The 15,712-nt window shown below is 57.7% G+C and overlaps 1 protein-coding gene across 8 annotated transcripts in view; it reads right to left on the bottom strand.

Moving 5' to 3' along the window:
* ARNT2 (aryl hydrocarbon receptor nuclear translocator 2) overlaps window positions 1-15,712 on the bottom strand; it is a 101,148-nt gene that overhangs the window by 27,139 nt on the left and 58,297 nt on the right. For all 8 annotated transcript variants that reach the window (XM_036231850.1, XM_016125789.2, XM_036231849.1 and 5 more), the window contains 6 exons: window positions 14,350-14,415; window positions 13,990-14,075; window positions 5,619-5,695; window positions 4,162-4,296; window positions 2,256-2,330; window positions 34-185 (listed from right to left, as the gene is read on the bottom strand). In XM_036231850.1, the coding sequence (XP_036087743.1) occupies window positions 34-185; window positions 2,256-2,330; window positions 4,162-4,296; window positions 5,619-5,695; window positions 13,990-14,075; window positions 14,350-14,415 (591 nt within the window). The remainder of the gene's footprint in view (window positions 1-33; window positions 186-2,255; window positions 2,331-4,161; window positions 4,297-5,618; window positions 5,696-13,989; window positions 14,076-14,349; window positions 14,416-15,712) is intronic.

Below are 15,712 nucleotides of genomic sequence, written 5' to 3'. Positions count from 1 at the left end.
GCCTCAGGCCCTGCAGACTCCCCAGGCACGTACTTGACGTTGGTGTTGGTGCAGATGACGTACTCGATCTCGTCCGAGTACGGGTTCTGGAAGGTGAAGCTGCTGGTGCGGATCAGCAGCCACTCCCGGCTCTTCGTGCGGAACCGGTACATGACCGACAGCACCTGGCCCTTCAGCTTCACCACCTGCAGACACATTCCGAGAAGGACGTGGGCGGGAGGAGGGATGGACGGAAAGCGCAACCCGCGGGGGGCCAGCGGGAGCCAGCACGGGCGCTCTGATAAAGATGGGAACGGGGCAGAGGGCACGGGCGAGCGGGGGCCGCCAGCGACAGGGGCCCTCCGTCCACGTCCCCATCCACACACGGCTCTGTACCTGGCTCACTATGCCCCCAGCACGTGAGAACCCAAGCAGCCAATGCCTGTTTAGCATCAGGAGTCTTTAGCTTTTGCACATTAGATGACGACAAGTCTAAGTCGGGAGACGGCATGCACTGCCGTGCTTCTACAAAAACAAGCCGCTTCCCTTTGCCAACATTCGCCCCCCTCCCTGGCCGCCAGGGGCTGGAGCCCAGAGAACGCAAGTGAGGAGGGGCCCAGGCAGGTGCACTTGGGGTGTCCCTACAGCTGCGCAGCCGCTGCCTGCTGCCCACTGTCCCTGTGACTGGCCAGGCTGTGGCTGGCCTCCCACCTGGGGAGGGGCTGCTGCTCACACAGCAAGAGACACTGCAGCTGGAGATGGGGCGGGATGGGGTGTTCCATTCCCTCCTTTCCTCTCCAAAGCCAAGCAGGCTCTGACCGTGTCCGCAGCTGAGACTCGCCACGTGCAGTCTGCTGTCTCCCCGCACCTCCATCCACCCGGCCGCACGGGCCAGGAGCCGAGACACTGTCTTCCCCGACCTCACTCCCCACATCCGGCCCCTCGGTTCTCAGTGTGGGTGTGGGGCAGGCGTCTGGATGGATTCAGGGGATGAGCATGACAGACAGTCTGGGCTGGAGCTGTCTCGGGGTGAAAGCACCGAAGGACAGACGACGGAGGAAAGGAGAGGAGGCAGTCAAGGGCAGAGCCTTCGGCTCAGCGGCTTGGAGGAGCGGGCCAAAGAGGGAGGACGGGCGAGCATGAGACGTGGAGCCCGGGAGGGGAGTGTCGGGGAGCACGGAGCAGAGTGTGGGGGCAGGCGGGGCCGGAGATGGGCCCCGTGCGTGGCGGGTGACGGAGTGCTGGGCCCCCAGGTGCAGACGTGATGTGGCACGACCTTCCGCGGGAGGGTCTGCCGTCACACGGGTCGTCCCTGGTAAAGCAGGGTGTCGGGGGCCTGTCCTCTGAGGCGAATGGCAAACTGCCATTCCCTCTTTCCTTCTTCCCTCACCTGGTCTGTTAATTCCCGGGGCTGGAGCGAGACGCGGGAGCCTCCGAGGAAGTTGTTCTCGCTCTCGCCACAGCTGACCTGGGCTAAGCGGGTACCAGGTCCTCAGGAGACCCAAGAACGTTTACACAAAAGGGTTTTCCGTAGTGCCTGGCACATAGTAGGTGCTCCAGGAACAGCTAACAGTAGGGATGACCAGAATGCAGCTGTTGGGCTCACCAAAGTCACCCTCTCTTCTCTCTCCCTCCCCGTCTCTGCCCAAGGCGTCGCTAAGCCAACACTGTCCCCTCAACTGGCCGCCTCCTTCGGTGCCCACTGCTCCGGCCGTTTCCAGCCTCAGCACCTGTCGCCCGCACAATCGGGACGGCCTCCGACTTGTCTTGTTCCCACACGCCTGGGGTGTCCCAGTTCTTTTCCAAATACACCGCTTCCCTTAAAAGTCTCGAAGGACCCTCGCTCGAACGGGCCAGGAGAGAATTTAAACTCCTCAGCCCGGCGCTGAGGCCCTTCGTACCCTGGCCTCGCCAGCCCCGTTTGGACCACGGCCTGCGTCCTCCCCACAGGCCGGCCAGAGTCACGCCGGCCATCAGGGACCACTCGCTCTCCCAAGAGGCCACGTTCACTCGCACCACTGGTGCTGCCCCTCAGTCCAGAACGTGCTGCCACTTCCAGGATGCTCGCCTGTCAGGCCCCGTCCTGACTGTCCCCTCCTGTGGGGACTGTTCCAGCGTCCTCCCCCCACCGCGCACCTCCACCCTGCCTCGTGCACTGCTGCTCGGGACGCCTCGGGCAACGCCCTGCACCCTGCGGGGCCCACGGCGGGACTGACAGTGCCGGCGGCATCCACGTGCGCCCAGGTCCCACACCCGCTCCCGGCGGGCACTGCTACCTGCTGAAAGCTCTCGCGCAGATGGCTCTGGTCCTCGGAGTGGCAGAATTCCAAAATGTCCTTTCCCAGAAGATCCTGAATGGGGAGAGACATTTTATCAACCCCTCATGCCGTGTTCTCGTGATGCGCACGCCACTGTTCACGTCTGTGCCCTTGCATGCATCCGCCCGGCCCACCTCATCACATGGGGGAAGTGGAGGCGGACGCCCCACAGTGTGACCACGTGGCCTGCCCTGGGCCCTAGCCCAACGTCCTCCGGCAAGCTCAGCTCTGGCCTCTTGTGCTAAGGCGTCCGCTCAGTGGCATCCGAATGAATTTCACATCTGTTTGCCCTGGAGAGGCAAACTGTAATAAACACACTTTAATAAACACAAAAAGAAAGGAAACGGCGGCATGAGGGCAGATGTGTGGCCCACAAAACCGGAACTGTTTACATGGGGAAACCATGGCTCTCCCATGGATGGAGAATTGCTGTCGTCATACAACAAGGTACTTGTCAAAAGCCTGTTTCCCATCTACCTTTGTTGGCCGATGCTTTGTTCGAAGGACGTCGCGTTAACCTATAACAAAAGTGTGTTTCACGAGGACACCAACCCAGAAAGCTGGCCGGCGGCAAGTGTGTGAAATGGCACAGGATCTGAACTGACCCGGCGGTCAGGCCCCCAATCAGCAGGGGGCCGCGAGGGGAGTGGACACCACGGAAGGTGCTGGAGGGTCAGTGCGCCTGGCTGGGGACATGCGGCCATCGGAGGCCACACGGAATCGGGTTTACGTGCATCCAGAGACGTCGGAATTACACGAACAGTTCCAGGGTTTCACTGTGGACTGTGTCTAGTTCTAAAACAGACACGTAATTAAAGTACGTGTATCAACGATTCCCGAACTTTGCTCTTCAGATCAAAGATCTTTTTCTTCCTTTTTTCCTTAAATTCTTCTCATTTGAAAAAAATTTTAAAACCATAGTAACATTGAAAGGATAGTATGAGAAACACCTGTGTATCCTTTACCTGGATCCAGTAACTGTCAGTATTTTGCCACATTGGCATTTTTCCTCTTTTTTTCCCATATATGTAGATATAAGTATATATAAATGAAATGTATATGGAAATACATAAATATCTTTCATACCTACACACGTATTTAAAATTCCTTGTTGAATCATTTGAAACTGTGTAGCAGACATCATGACACTTCCCCCAAAGCATGTATCTCATAAAAATGACATTCTTACTAAACCACAATGTATCATATTACACCTTTAAAAAAAAAAACAATAAAACCATCCCCTGTTCCATGTGCCTCTCTTCAACACTGTCTCCCGGAAGACTTTACAGCCATACATGTCTTCAAGCTGAGGACTAATTAGGGCTCCCGCATTGCATGCTGTCATTTTATCTCGTTGGTTTATCTTAATCTGGAACAATCTCTCCTGCCTTGCTGTGCTTCTCATAACACACTTTTTTTTTTTTTTTCTTTTTAAGGGTCTGGAACAAAAACTTGAAAATGTGCCACCTGCAAAAGCAGCTCTACATACATTCGAGAAACAGGGGCTAGGCAAAATTAAGTGGACGCCTTTGCTTTAAAGCTTTTTAGAGTCTTTCATATTAATATGCTTTTTAAGTTTCCAAGATTTCCTGTTTGGTTTTAATCAAAACTAACGCCTTTTCATCGAGCATCTTCACTGCCGTTTGTGAAAAACCAGGCGGACAAACAGAGTGGCCAGGCACAGAAGCGGAGGGTCGCGTCGGGTGATGCGGCTGCCCACACCGCCCCGTCCAGGCTGGAACACGGCTTCCTGCGTGTGTCCCCCCACCTTGCCTCTGCACTGCGACCCCCGCAAATGAGATGAGCACGTTTTCCATGACGCTAAACCCCCGGCTGCTGCCGCGCACTCAGGAAGACAGACCTGGGGCTGGTAGCCGATCACGCTGACGCAGCGTGGGTCCACGAACGTGATGACCGCGTCCGAGCTGTGCCGGGACAGGAACTCCGTGGGCACTGACATCCCGCTCATGTCCATGCACATGGGCGAGCTGGTCACCTGGATGGGGGAGCCGCGTCAAGGAGGTGTGGCCGACATCGGCGAGGGACGTGGAACAGAGACAGACAAGGGGAATTACCCACGTGGACCCCACGTCACACACCCTTCCACGCCATCAGCATGAGGAGTCCACAGGGTTCAGACAGCCCAGGCCACACGGACACACTGTGACCGCAGGCCGCTTTCCCTCCCTTCCTGAGCCTCTGTTTCCAGGTCGGTCAGTGGGGACAATGATACCTGTCCTCTCACAGAGCGGTTGTGAGGTCCAGAACAGACACAGCACCTTGAACCCCAGATCCATGCCCGGCACAAGGCTGGTACTGGGAGACACCCACACCCTTTCCTCTGCCCGCCTCCCTCTGCCAGGAGGTCCCAGGAACTGGTCCGGATGTCTGGAAAGTCAACACTCGTGGACCGAATTTGCCCAAGTAGTTTCTCTTCCTCTGCCAGGAATAACCAGTGTTTATCATCACACATGAACAAACTGCCCTTTCATCTGTCCGAGAGCGGTGAGATGAGGGCATGAGAGGTTCCTGTTTTCTGCCCCTCTGCCGTCTACAGCCCTCTGGTTGGGAGGCGCCCAACGCCACGGGGAAAGCGAGGAGCCCAGGGGACATGAATCACGGGCCTGAAACGCAGTTATTCAACATAGCTTGTGCTTTCGCAAGAAAGAGAAGTCACCTTCCCCGCCCTCGAGAGCTGTCAGGGCTGGGGCAGGCTCGACCAAGTGCATGGCCAAAGAGACCAGGCCTGGGCACACTGAGATGGACGTATGACTCCGTGCCGGGGTGTGCAAGAAGGCAATGGTGGATTCTGACTGCACAGATAAAGGAGACATTACAGCTGGATCTTGAAGGGCGAGTGAACAGGCGGAGAGGGGCTCTGAAGGGGGAGGGGGCACGAGGAAACACAGGAGGGAGAGTGGACACCCAGGGGCGGGGAGTGCCCAGCGGGCGAGGTCTGGAAACAGGGTGTGGGGGTGGGAAGCGTAAGGCTGTAACGGTGAGTCAGTGCCTTGTCCTGCAGACCCGAGGTGTGCACCCCAGGTGATGACACAGGTGTGATGTGAGCAGAAGTCGGCTTTGCAGAAAGTACAGGAGTGTCGGGACGGACCGATGCGGGCCCTTGGCAAGGTGGGGACACACACTCGCAGTCCTCCTCTCCGCTCCCAGCCTGGTCCTTCCCCCCGTGGAGTGAGACACAGGGAACCCAACAAACACTGGTGCGGCGAGCTCAGAAGAGGCTCGCAAACCTCCAGGCCACTGCTCTTTGTGGTGTGAAGCCCGCATCTGAGACGAGAAAGGCCCTGAGCCTTTTCTTACCTGAAGTCTGCCAATCGCCACGAGGCAATATTTACTGCCCTGTCCCACGTCAGCGTCCTCCTCAGGGATCGTCATTCCTGAAACGAGACGTCATCGTCCACACGTACCCACGACAGAGGCAGAAGGCGCGACACCGTGTCCGTGATTTCACCAATGCGATCGAAAAGACGGACCCGCTGTTGACCTTAAATTCAGACCCTGGAACTCTGCCCCTGGATTACTGGATGGAGAGAAAGAATGCCCAATGATGGGAGCAGCCTGATTCCGTAACATCCGGCAGAGAAGCAAGACTCCTCTCCAAAAATACCCGCTGCTAAATCACGGAAACTAGCATGCCTCCTCTTTCATCTAAAGGGAAAGTCTGAGTGTTTTCTGTACAAACTTGGACTCAGAAGACATGGCTTCATTTCCAGTAAATTGTAATCTGTAAACAGTTTGCTGAGGGGCTGTAACAATAACGCCGCATGGAGGTGCCGCGGGGCGTCGGGGGCGGGACGAGGGGGCACGGCGGCCCCCCTCTAGGCCTGTGTCACCATCGGTGAGGAGAGGAGGGGGCCGTGGGGGCGGCAGGCCCACTATCGTCCTGAGGGGGAGGGGCATCATCACAGAAGGCCACGGGCACTTTTCCAAGGGAAGCGTGATGCTCCAGTGGCCTCCGGGCTTCGGCCGTGGGATTTCACTGCTATTTTCAGCGTTCATTTCTAGAAGGTTCAGAGGTACGACGAAGTCCTTCACGGGCGGCATCTCTGCTGTCTCCAACTCCTAGAAGCTGAACCCCACCTGTGCAGAGCGGGCATCTAGAAGGCAGGGGTGTGTCCGGCAGTCCACCTGCCACCCACCGCTTTGGGGCCACGCTGTCACCCAGCTTCCTGTCACAGCACTCAGCACCGGGGCACCTGCGGCCAACTGGCAGCAGCAGCTCCTCAGAGACTCAGCACTTGGCAAGGCCCGGCCCTCGACGCCCGGCCCTTGGCGCCTGGCTCCCTCCACCTGCTCCACCTCCAACCAGCTCCTCTTTGCTCCGCGTCGCATCCGTGGAGGTCTGCCTGCCCCGGCCCTTGCACACTCCCTAAACTGACCAGTGCCCAGCCAAGCTCCTTCCACCTGGGAACGGGACCCTGCAAAGGGAGACCGCATCCCTGACCTTCTGCCTCTTCGGCTCTAACACCGTGGGTCTGGACGCACAGCTCGGAGATCGCCCAAGCGTGACGCACTGAGCACCTACTGTGCGCCCGACACGCTGCTGCAGACTGCGCACCAGCAGTGCCCGAGAGCCAGGTGCCTCTCTTGAGTTCGCAGCTGACGGGGGTCAGAGCATCGTGATGCCTTCCAGTGACGATCAGGACAGAGGGAAGGGCACGCTGCCCAGAGGAGGGGCACGTGATCGGAGCTAGGCCGGGCCAGGAGCAAACGCCTCTAGCAGGACCCGCAACGTTTGTCAAAGTCATTTTTAATCAGAATGTGGCCATTCCCCCATTTCAGCAGATTCCAAGGACTCCCTGACTGGCCTCACAAGCCCTCTGGCCCTCTGCTACACGACCTTGCTTAGGAAACACTCTTCCCCAGGCAGGTCCAAATAAACCTGAGTAATGTGAACAACATCCAGATGCAGGGCTGGACCCTGCTGTCCGGGAGGGCGCTTGGCGCTGGCCAGCACGCTTCCTCACTCTTGACCTGTGCACACACTCGTGGGATGCTGGACGACTGTCCGGTCGCGCTGGGTGGAGCCTGACCCGGGACTGACCCCCTGACGTGTCAGTAAGACCTGTTTCTGCACTCGCCAAAGTCGGCGGAGGAGGTAGCCACCGCCTTTCGCTGCAAGCGATTCAGGCTCCTTGCTCACAGCACGTCTCCACAGTCTTCTCTGGGGAATGCTGACAAGTCTTAGGCAAAAAGTAATAATAATAGTAAGTTTGGCCAAACACGTTTGGGAAGCATAGTTTCAGCAAAGATAGAGAGTTGCGTCATCGCAGGCCTCGGGGGACGTAACATGTGATCTGGAGCACGGTTCTCCAGGAGGGATCCCGAGGCGACGGTCCCCAGGCGGCTAGCCGTGGAACCGCTCTCCACGGTGCATGCTGGGGACTGGCAACCTCAGGAGGCATTCTGGGAAAAGCTGACTTGCAGGTACTTTGCATTTCGGGGTTCCTGCCAGTGACCCCGAACGAATGGGACCCCCCACTTTGCGAAGCAGAGCGTGGAAGGACAACTGGTGCTTCTGGCTCGAGAGAGCAAACAGAGGCCGCCTGAGTGACACGTGCCTGTCCCTGCATCGTGGCAGGGAGGCACTCCCGGGACGGGAGGGGAGCAGGTCGGCACCAGAAACCATGAGCGTCGCCCCCAACGGGCCAGCGGCTGGGAGAAAACGTTGACGTGCAGGGTGTGGGCCACGCGGGACTGAGGGAAGAGCAGGGTTAAGTCGCAGCTCCCTGTACGTGAAGGGGGAGGCCCCCAGCAGGACCGACCTGCGAGCTTAGAGCCACTGCAGCTTCAGATGAGCACAGACGTGGGGACACCGGGGACGGCAAATCTCCGCCTCCCACCTCCCAGAAGGGACAGGATGCCTATCCGTCCCAGGGGGTCGCTGGTGACCTTGGTCATCTCTGCACCCCACCGCCAGCCCTCATGCACAGACAAGTGACTCCCTGGTCAGGTGACAGCAAAGCCAAACATTCCTCCTCTTCTGCCCTTGTCAGAAAGATCTCGCTAGAACCGACGTGGCAAATGATGGAACCCTTCTCATCCCTCACCAAGGGGCAAGCGCACGGCGACCTCCCTGAGGTCAGCCACGTGGAGAAAATCACGAGCATGTGAAAAAGAGACCGAGTTCAGGAATCACGGCTAAGGGTCCCACTAAAGAAAAAGACTTTCTTTAATTAAGAAAACACAAGAAGAAATTCTAAATTCGGCTACTCTGTGTGACTCAAGAGAACACAATATTTATGAAAAAGGGACAACCTTACTTCGGCAGGGATCGACTTCAGATGAAAACGTGCTTAAAAACTTAAATGGCAATTGTGAACAGTGGATTGGGATGGAGAAATTCTCCAAGAATTTAGAAGAAAATGATAAAAAACTAGAGCAAAACTGGAAGTGGCAGGGAGAACGGATCCGGAAGGCAGGACGGAGCTTCTGGGTGTGAGCGGAGGGGGCCGAGAAGCCGCCGCCCCCTGGAAAAGTCCAACGAACGTCCCCAAGGCGAAGAAAGGCTGATTCTGCACGCTGGGGCGCCCACCCACCACCAGTTAAAATGAGCGAAGACAGACACAGCCGAGCGAGCACCCTGAACTCTAAGGGTGACCCCGAAACGACCTACACCCGTCACGGGGGGAGAACGCGGAGCACCGTGCTGCGAGCAGGGACGGCCTGGCCGCACGCCCTCAGCCTGCTCCTCGCTGTGGCGGTGGGACCGGGGCTAACGGCGCCTTCCGCTCCTCCCGGGCGCCCGGCAGGGCGGAGGTGAGCGAGCAGCTGCCCGCACCTCGTCGGGGTGCTGGTGCGTACGACGCAGCGTCGCGTCCGTGGAGGCCGCTCACGGATGAAAGCCAGGTCATCACTTACGTGTCCCCTGCCCCCGCCCAGTGTCCCCTACGCCTGTAAAGCAGCTTTCAACCAGCAAATCCCACCTCCTCTTTATGTTCCCACTCAAGCGTCACTCCCCTTGCCTGTCCGGCCTTCGGTGAGGGGGGCCACAGGGTGGAGGAGGGGGACGCCAGCCCTGACACCCCCCGCAGATGGAGTCTCCTGTGGCGTGCACCCCGACGTGAGCCTGTGCTGATCTCGACCCCCCTGTACCCTCATGTGTCTCCTACACAGGGCCATGGGCACCTCGAGGGTTGAAGCTGTGCCCTGGACGGTGCAGGTGGCCAGAGTTCCCTGCAGGACGTGGAAGGGGCGGCCCCGCCCTGCCTGAGATCGAGGGGGCCGGGGGCTCTGCCGACCACCCTCCTCCATTATCTCTCAAGCCAGGCCGTGGCTTTGGGGTCAGAGCACAGGGCTGAGCAGGATGTGAGACCCGCTGGGCACTGGAAACATGGGCAGGACAGAGCGGCTGAGGGAGGGAGGGCTGGGCTCCAGCCACTGCCCCATGGGTTGGTGGCCTCGGCACCGACAAGCAGCCTTTGGACATTGTCCAGCGAAGGAAGAGCAGACACGCTGCGCTCAGCAAGCAAACCGCAGGACGTCCCGGGCTGCTCCGGATGAGCTCACGGCAGGGCTGAGCTGTCTGCGGAAGTGGCCACCGCGGGCTCCGGCCAAAGCCCCGTGGTAACCTCAGGCCTCCGCCGCGCCGTGGCCACAGCTGACTGAAGTCCGGCAGCGAAGGGACGGAAAGCACCAGCCTCCCCGATGGGAACACGCTCAGGGCGCCAACGGGCTCCTGCCCCAGGCGGCCCCAGGGGAAGGTCACGAGGTCTTGGTGGAGCGTCCCCACCCCTGGGTCAGATGCTGGCCCCGCTATGCAGACACTGCCACTCAGCTGGAGATGGCCCGGGCGTTGGTGGGCAATGGACCAAACTGGCCAGATGACGGCTATAGAAAGAGGCCTCTGCCACAGACACGCATCGCGGCTCAAAGCCGACCGTTGGCAGCGATAGGCAAGGTGCCGGGCTGGCGACTCGGGAGGGGGCCACCAACACCTTCCAGACCTCGACGCCCCCTGTCGACTCTGAACACACCTCACACCTGCACCTGGGTGGCCAAGGTCCCTTTATGAGGCCTCTGTTTGCTCCATCAAGTCTCTGCCTCTTCTGCTCCCCTCGCGAGAGGTCTGAGGTCACCTGCAGACATTCTTACCAACTTTGGTGCTTAGGAATCTTCATACTTCTTAACCAAGCCATTGCTTAGGCTTAAGGAGCTTGAGCTCATGAGAAAGCATTCCTCATGGACATTTACGGGCCATCATTCAAGCGTGAAGTGAGTTACTGCCCCAGAGCGCCAATTACACGGCCTTGTGACAGGGTAAGGGTGCCAATGACATCATTCCACCCACCTCGTCCAGGCCAGATGACTGTCTCTACCATCTTAAAAGATTTCCAGAGAAGCGGAGGCTATAAACGCCTTTGGGAATTCTGGCAAGAAATTCTTTCCACCACCCCCCTAGGCCAACTATTTCTTCTGTCTTCTCTCCTTCCTTCCTTTCCCCCTTTCTTCCATTCATCCATTTCCTTCCTTATTTCCTTTCATCCATCCATCCATCCATCCATCCATCCCTCCCTCCCTCCCTCCCTCTGGTCTGCAAGAAACACAGGCCAGCTGCCAGGTCTGAGCTGAGCAGAGGCTGATACGCTGAAGGAAGCACACTCTAGAGGGGTCCTGAGCATCTAAATGGTAAGCACAAAACGGCGCTCTGGGTGCTAAGAACGTGGCTACCAACTAAGAAACGAGCATTAGCCGTGGAACAAGGGAGACTCGCTCTGCATCCCGCAAGCGTGCCGTACCCATCACGTGGGGTGCAGGTCGTCTTCCTGAACCTCCATCTTTACAGGAACACGACACCTGAACACAACAACAAAGCAAAAGCAAACGAGAAACCACGGTGTCTGAATTCAGCGCAAGCAGCGCAATCTAATCGTCCAGAATGCTCTTCAGAAAATTCCAATTAATTTCATACGAATGTCGTTTTCTCTGATTGTGAAAGTGATGTAAGAACTGGGAAAATGCAGGTGTGAGTAAAGAAAAAGAAAGTAACTAACCGATAACCTACTACACAGAAACAATGATCACTGATCCATGTACGATTTTTCAGTACAAAGATACACTATCCTTTTATAATTTACAAACAGAATTGGAAGCATGATGTTTACATTGTTCAGCCTGCTGCCGGTTTTAGCACTCCTTAGCACTGGCTTCATTCTTAAGTCTCCTTCGAAAGCAGGCCTCCCTAACAGTGGTCCCGTGGTCTATCAAATAACTGCTTCATGCTATTGAACCAATTCTCTATCACTGAAGTTTAGATTAATTCAAGGTTTTTGCAATTATGAATAATGCTTAAACATGCAACACATACAAATCTGATTCCTTAGAATAAATTCCTGTACGCTAAGTCCTGTTCGCTAAGAAAGGCACATTTTAAGGCATTTAATCCATACTGCCAGATTACAGAAGGATTGTAATGATTTATATTCCCACCAATAGTACAGAGAAAAGAATCCATTTTTCTGAACCTCAGTAACACTATGTATTTTGTCTTTGTACTTTTTGTTATTAGTGTACATATTTACCTTGATACATATACATATATATGTATATATGTGTATATATATATATATATATATACACACACATATATATTTTTTAATACCCTTTTCATATCCTTTGCTCATTTCTCTCCATTGAATTAAAAGCTGCCTTGTGGTCACTTTCCTCTTTTGGTCCAAATTGTGCCTTCTGGAACTGACCTAAGTAAAATTAATTTCTCCTTCGTTTGACACCCCCTCAAATACTTAGAGACAGGAATCATGTCTCTCTTTCTCCAAGATAAACAGCTGTGGCTCCTTCACCATGTCCCACGTGGCCGAGTTTCAGAGGTGGGCGTCGAAGACGTAACATATCACAAGTCCCACGGCCCATTGCCCGGCATCCCCAACAGTCATGGCACAGAACCCCACACAATCCCGGAAGACCTGCCCTGGGTCCTCCTGCAGACTCCGGGGTGTGGTCCCCGCCTCCACCGCGGGCCCTGCTTCTTGCTGCCGCTCACCGCAAGGGTTCCGTGACTTAGTCTTACAGCGATCACGGCGTTTCCCACAATACCGGAGGCCGGGAGCCCAAATAAAGCAGCAGGGAGACAGCGCTCTGAGGCCAGAAACAGGGAGAGGATACGTGACCCGAATGAGGGCACCATGCTAAGAGGCGGGAGGCGGCGGGAGGGCAAGCTAGTGATAGGCGCTTGCACTTCCCGTGAAGTCGGAGGATTTGTTCCAGCGGATTCGTGTTGCTTGTTAAAGTGTATTTCATGCTTAGGGCAAACGATAAAGCAATTTTTAAAGAAATATAATTGATATGCTAAGCGAGGAGAGAAAAAGAAATCCTACAGAAAAAGCTCAGTGACACTAGAAAAGGCAGAAAGACAGAAGGAAGAAAAAAGAAAAAGAACACGACGAATAGAAAAAATGGTAGGTACTAATCAGACTGTATCACGAGTCTGGTGTAAACGGTTTAAACAACCCGATTAAAAGGTGTCCGGGGTGGGCGAGGCCTGGCTGTGTGCTGTGTGTGAGAAACTCGAGAAAGACGGTTCATGCTAATCCTCAGAGGAACGCTGGGGCAGATAAACCGAGGTCAGACAGAGCAGGACTCAGAGCGAGGAAGATGTCAGACCACTCGGTGACGACAAAGGGGCCAGTTCTCCCAGAAGACGTAAAACTCTTCAAACATGCAGGGATCAAACTGCAGGGCATTGAAACATCTGAGGCAAAAGTGGACAGAACCACAGGGAGAAATAGGCGAATTCACTCTTTAGATGGGGGACGTCGACACCCCTCTCGCGGTCACCGGTAGCGGACAACCGACAAGGACACGGTTGTCCTTAGCAGCTCTGTCCATCGATTTGGCCAAATCGATATTTATGGGAGTGGCTTTCAGCAGCCCTGGCGAGCTGTGTGACCATTGCCACCTTTAAACTTTTCTATCACCCCGAAAACAAACCTTGAGCCCCTCAGCAGTCACGCCCCAGCCTCCCCTCCTCCAGCACGAGTCTGCCTGCTCTCCCCGGGGACGCGCCTGCGCTGGGCGGTCCACGTGAATGAAGTCACACGACTTGCGGCCTTCTGAGTCTGGCGCCTTTCGCTCACTCAGCGTGAGGTGTGCGGGGCTCATGCCCACAGCGGCATAGATGGGTTTCACCACACGGACAATCACCTCGTACCATCTGCTCGCCAGGGGACGGCACACTCGGCTGTCCGCGGTTTCTGGCCACCACGAATAACGCTGCTGTGAGCACTCACGCGCGATTCCTTTGCAGATCGTTGTCAGCTCTCCTAGGTACACGTCCAGTGTGACACTGCATGCTCTGAGTCAGCCACGCGGTGGCTGAGTGACAACCTGAGGCCCTATCGCCCGCCTGCCGCAGCGGCTCTGCCACTGCACACCCCACTGTGCACACCCTGTCGTGCACACCCGCCGTGCACACCCGCCACGCACGCCCCGCCACGCACACCCCGCCAGCGTGGAGGAGGGCCCGCCTCCCCTTTGCCCTCGCCCACAGTGTCCACGTCGCCCACCCCCGCGAGTGCGGGCGTCGCCTGGTTTTGATCTGGTTTTCTCCAACGACCGGGACACAGCTGTCGCTCGGGTGTCCCTCAGGCTTTGCGGAGTGTCCTGGGTGGCCGCCAGGCACGCATCCCGGGGGGACGGCAGCGGCTCTGCTTACCTGCCGGGGGCCAGGCCTTGATGTACCCCGTGCAGTGGACCACGGCGTACTGCGCCTCCCCTTCCTTCACGGGGCCCAGGCCGTTCCTGCGGGAAGAAGGACTGTGAAGCCACCTGGCACCCGGGTTGGGGGGCCGGGGGGAGGGCTCCTCTGCATATAAGGGTCACTGGTCCACCCTGCAGGTTTGAGTATTCATGTCCCATCAGCCTGTTTGCCTTGCCCCCTCCTCCTCCCCGCCCCACACCCTGCCACCTGACATCGGGGTCCCCTGGTCCTGTCTCCACCCGGCTGCTCCCCAGCTTGGGGCGCTGAGCCTCCCAGGGGCACGGGATGCAGCAGCCGGCGGGCGGGCCTCCTGACCTGAACCGCTTCCTCATGGTGCTGATCCTGTTCAGAGGTACGTGGTCCAGGGGGGCACTCCCGCACCTAGGGTCAGGCACACACGTTAGAAGGAGCGCACTCAGGGGCAAGGTCAAGGCTGCCCCGTCTGCCACTTGCATGGCCACCTGGAGAGCCCACACAGGGAGCCTGAGGGCCGGCCGCTTCCTGAAGTGTAGGCATGAGGCAGGCCTTTGAACCTGCATTGTCACTGAAGACGAGCAAAGCAGGACACGCCGTGCAAGGCCCCTGGACTGGCGTCAGGGCCCAGCCCAACACTGGACACCCAGGGAAGGGCCAGGCCTGGGCCTGCAGGTCACCTCAGCGCAGCCAGGTGCCTTTGGGAGGCAGGAGGGGGTGATGACAGCTACAGGGTCCTGAGCGGACACGTTGGCACAAACAGATGTCGCCCGCTGATGGGCAGAAGCACCTCGTGGCTCCAGCTCACAGCGAGGGATATCCCCCGGCAGTGCGAGCAACTGGACGGCCGTGAGCCTGCTGACAGCGAACGGCAGAGGGGGGACGGCGGGGGGCTGGGCACGGAAGCTGAGCGTTCTGGGGATCCTTCTCCTGGACACGGGGGACGTGAGGCGCCCCACCGCCCACTTGGGAAGAACCCTTTCTGCTCCCTTCTCGCTGACCCGCTCAGCGCCCCAGGCTCTGCCCGCTGCGTGGCTGCCCGTCTTCACACGCCTGCCCGCGTCCCAACTCTGTGACCAGTAACGCCCGGGACGTCTTAATCCTCCACACAGCAGACCCGAGCCCAACGAGCCTCTGAGCCTGGGGCCGCTGCCAGCGACTGGCGTGGTTTCCGCAGCAAGGCCATCCGTGACAGCAGCGCCCGGGACGCTGGCGTGGGCCCCGGCCCTCTGGCAGGCTGCGCCCAGCATGCTGCCCACACTGAGCAGCTTTTTTGGAGAAGGCCATGCTCTCGGCAGATGGTGGTGCTGGATGCACAGGTGCCTCCAGGTAGGGTGGACCTGGCTGCAAAAAGCACCCTGGAGCACGGAGCTCGTCTCCGGGAGGGGGCCGGGGGAGGGGGCCGCCTGACCACCACGCGGGGCAGTGGCGACGGCCTCACTCTTAGAACGGTGTGCCCTGACGCTGCCCGTAAGCCTGTCCGTGAGGACAGCCCTGAGCAGGGCAGGGGAGGACCCTCGCTATGGGGCGCTGCCACCCTGCCCTGCCCGAAGCCCGGGCGGCCCTGCTGTGCTGGACCATGCTGGGCGGTGGCACTCGGTCCAGACTGGACACAGTACGCGTTAATCCCGCTTCCCTGCTCCCCACCACCAGCTGAGCAGAGGCGACTATGATTTACCTACGGAACTAAGACGTTTACACTGAA

Source organism: Rousettus aegyptiacus, unplaced genomic scaffold, assembly GCF_014176215.1.
Source record: "Rousettus aegyptiacus isolate mRouAeg1 unplaced genomic scaffold, mRouAeg1.p scaffold_m13_p_14, whole genome shotgun sequence".
Taxonomy (NCBI): Eukaryota; Metazoa; Chordata; class Mammalia; order Chiroptera; family Pteropodidae; genus Rousettus; species Rousettus aegyptiacus.
The sequence above is the reverse complement of the archived record's forward strand: the minus strand, read 5'-3'. Positions and strand labels throughout refer to the sequence as shown.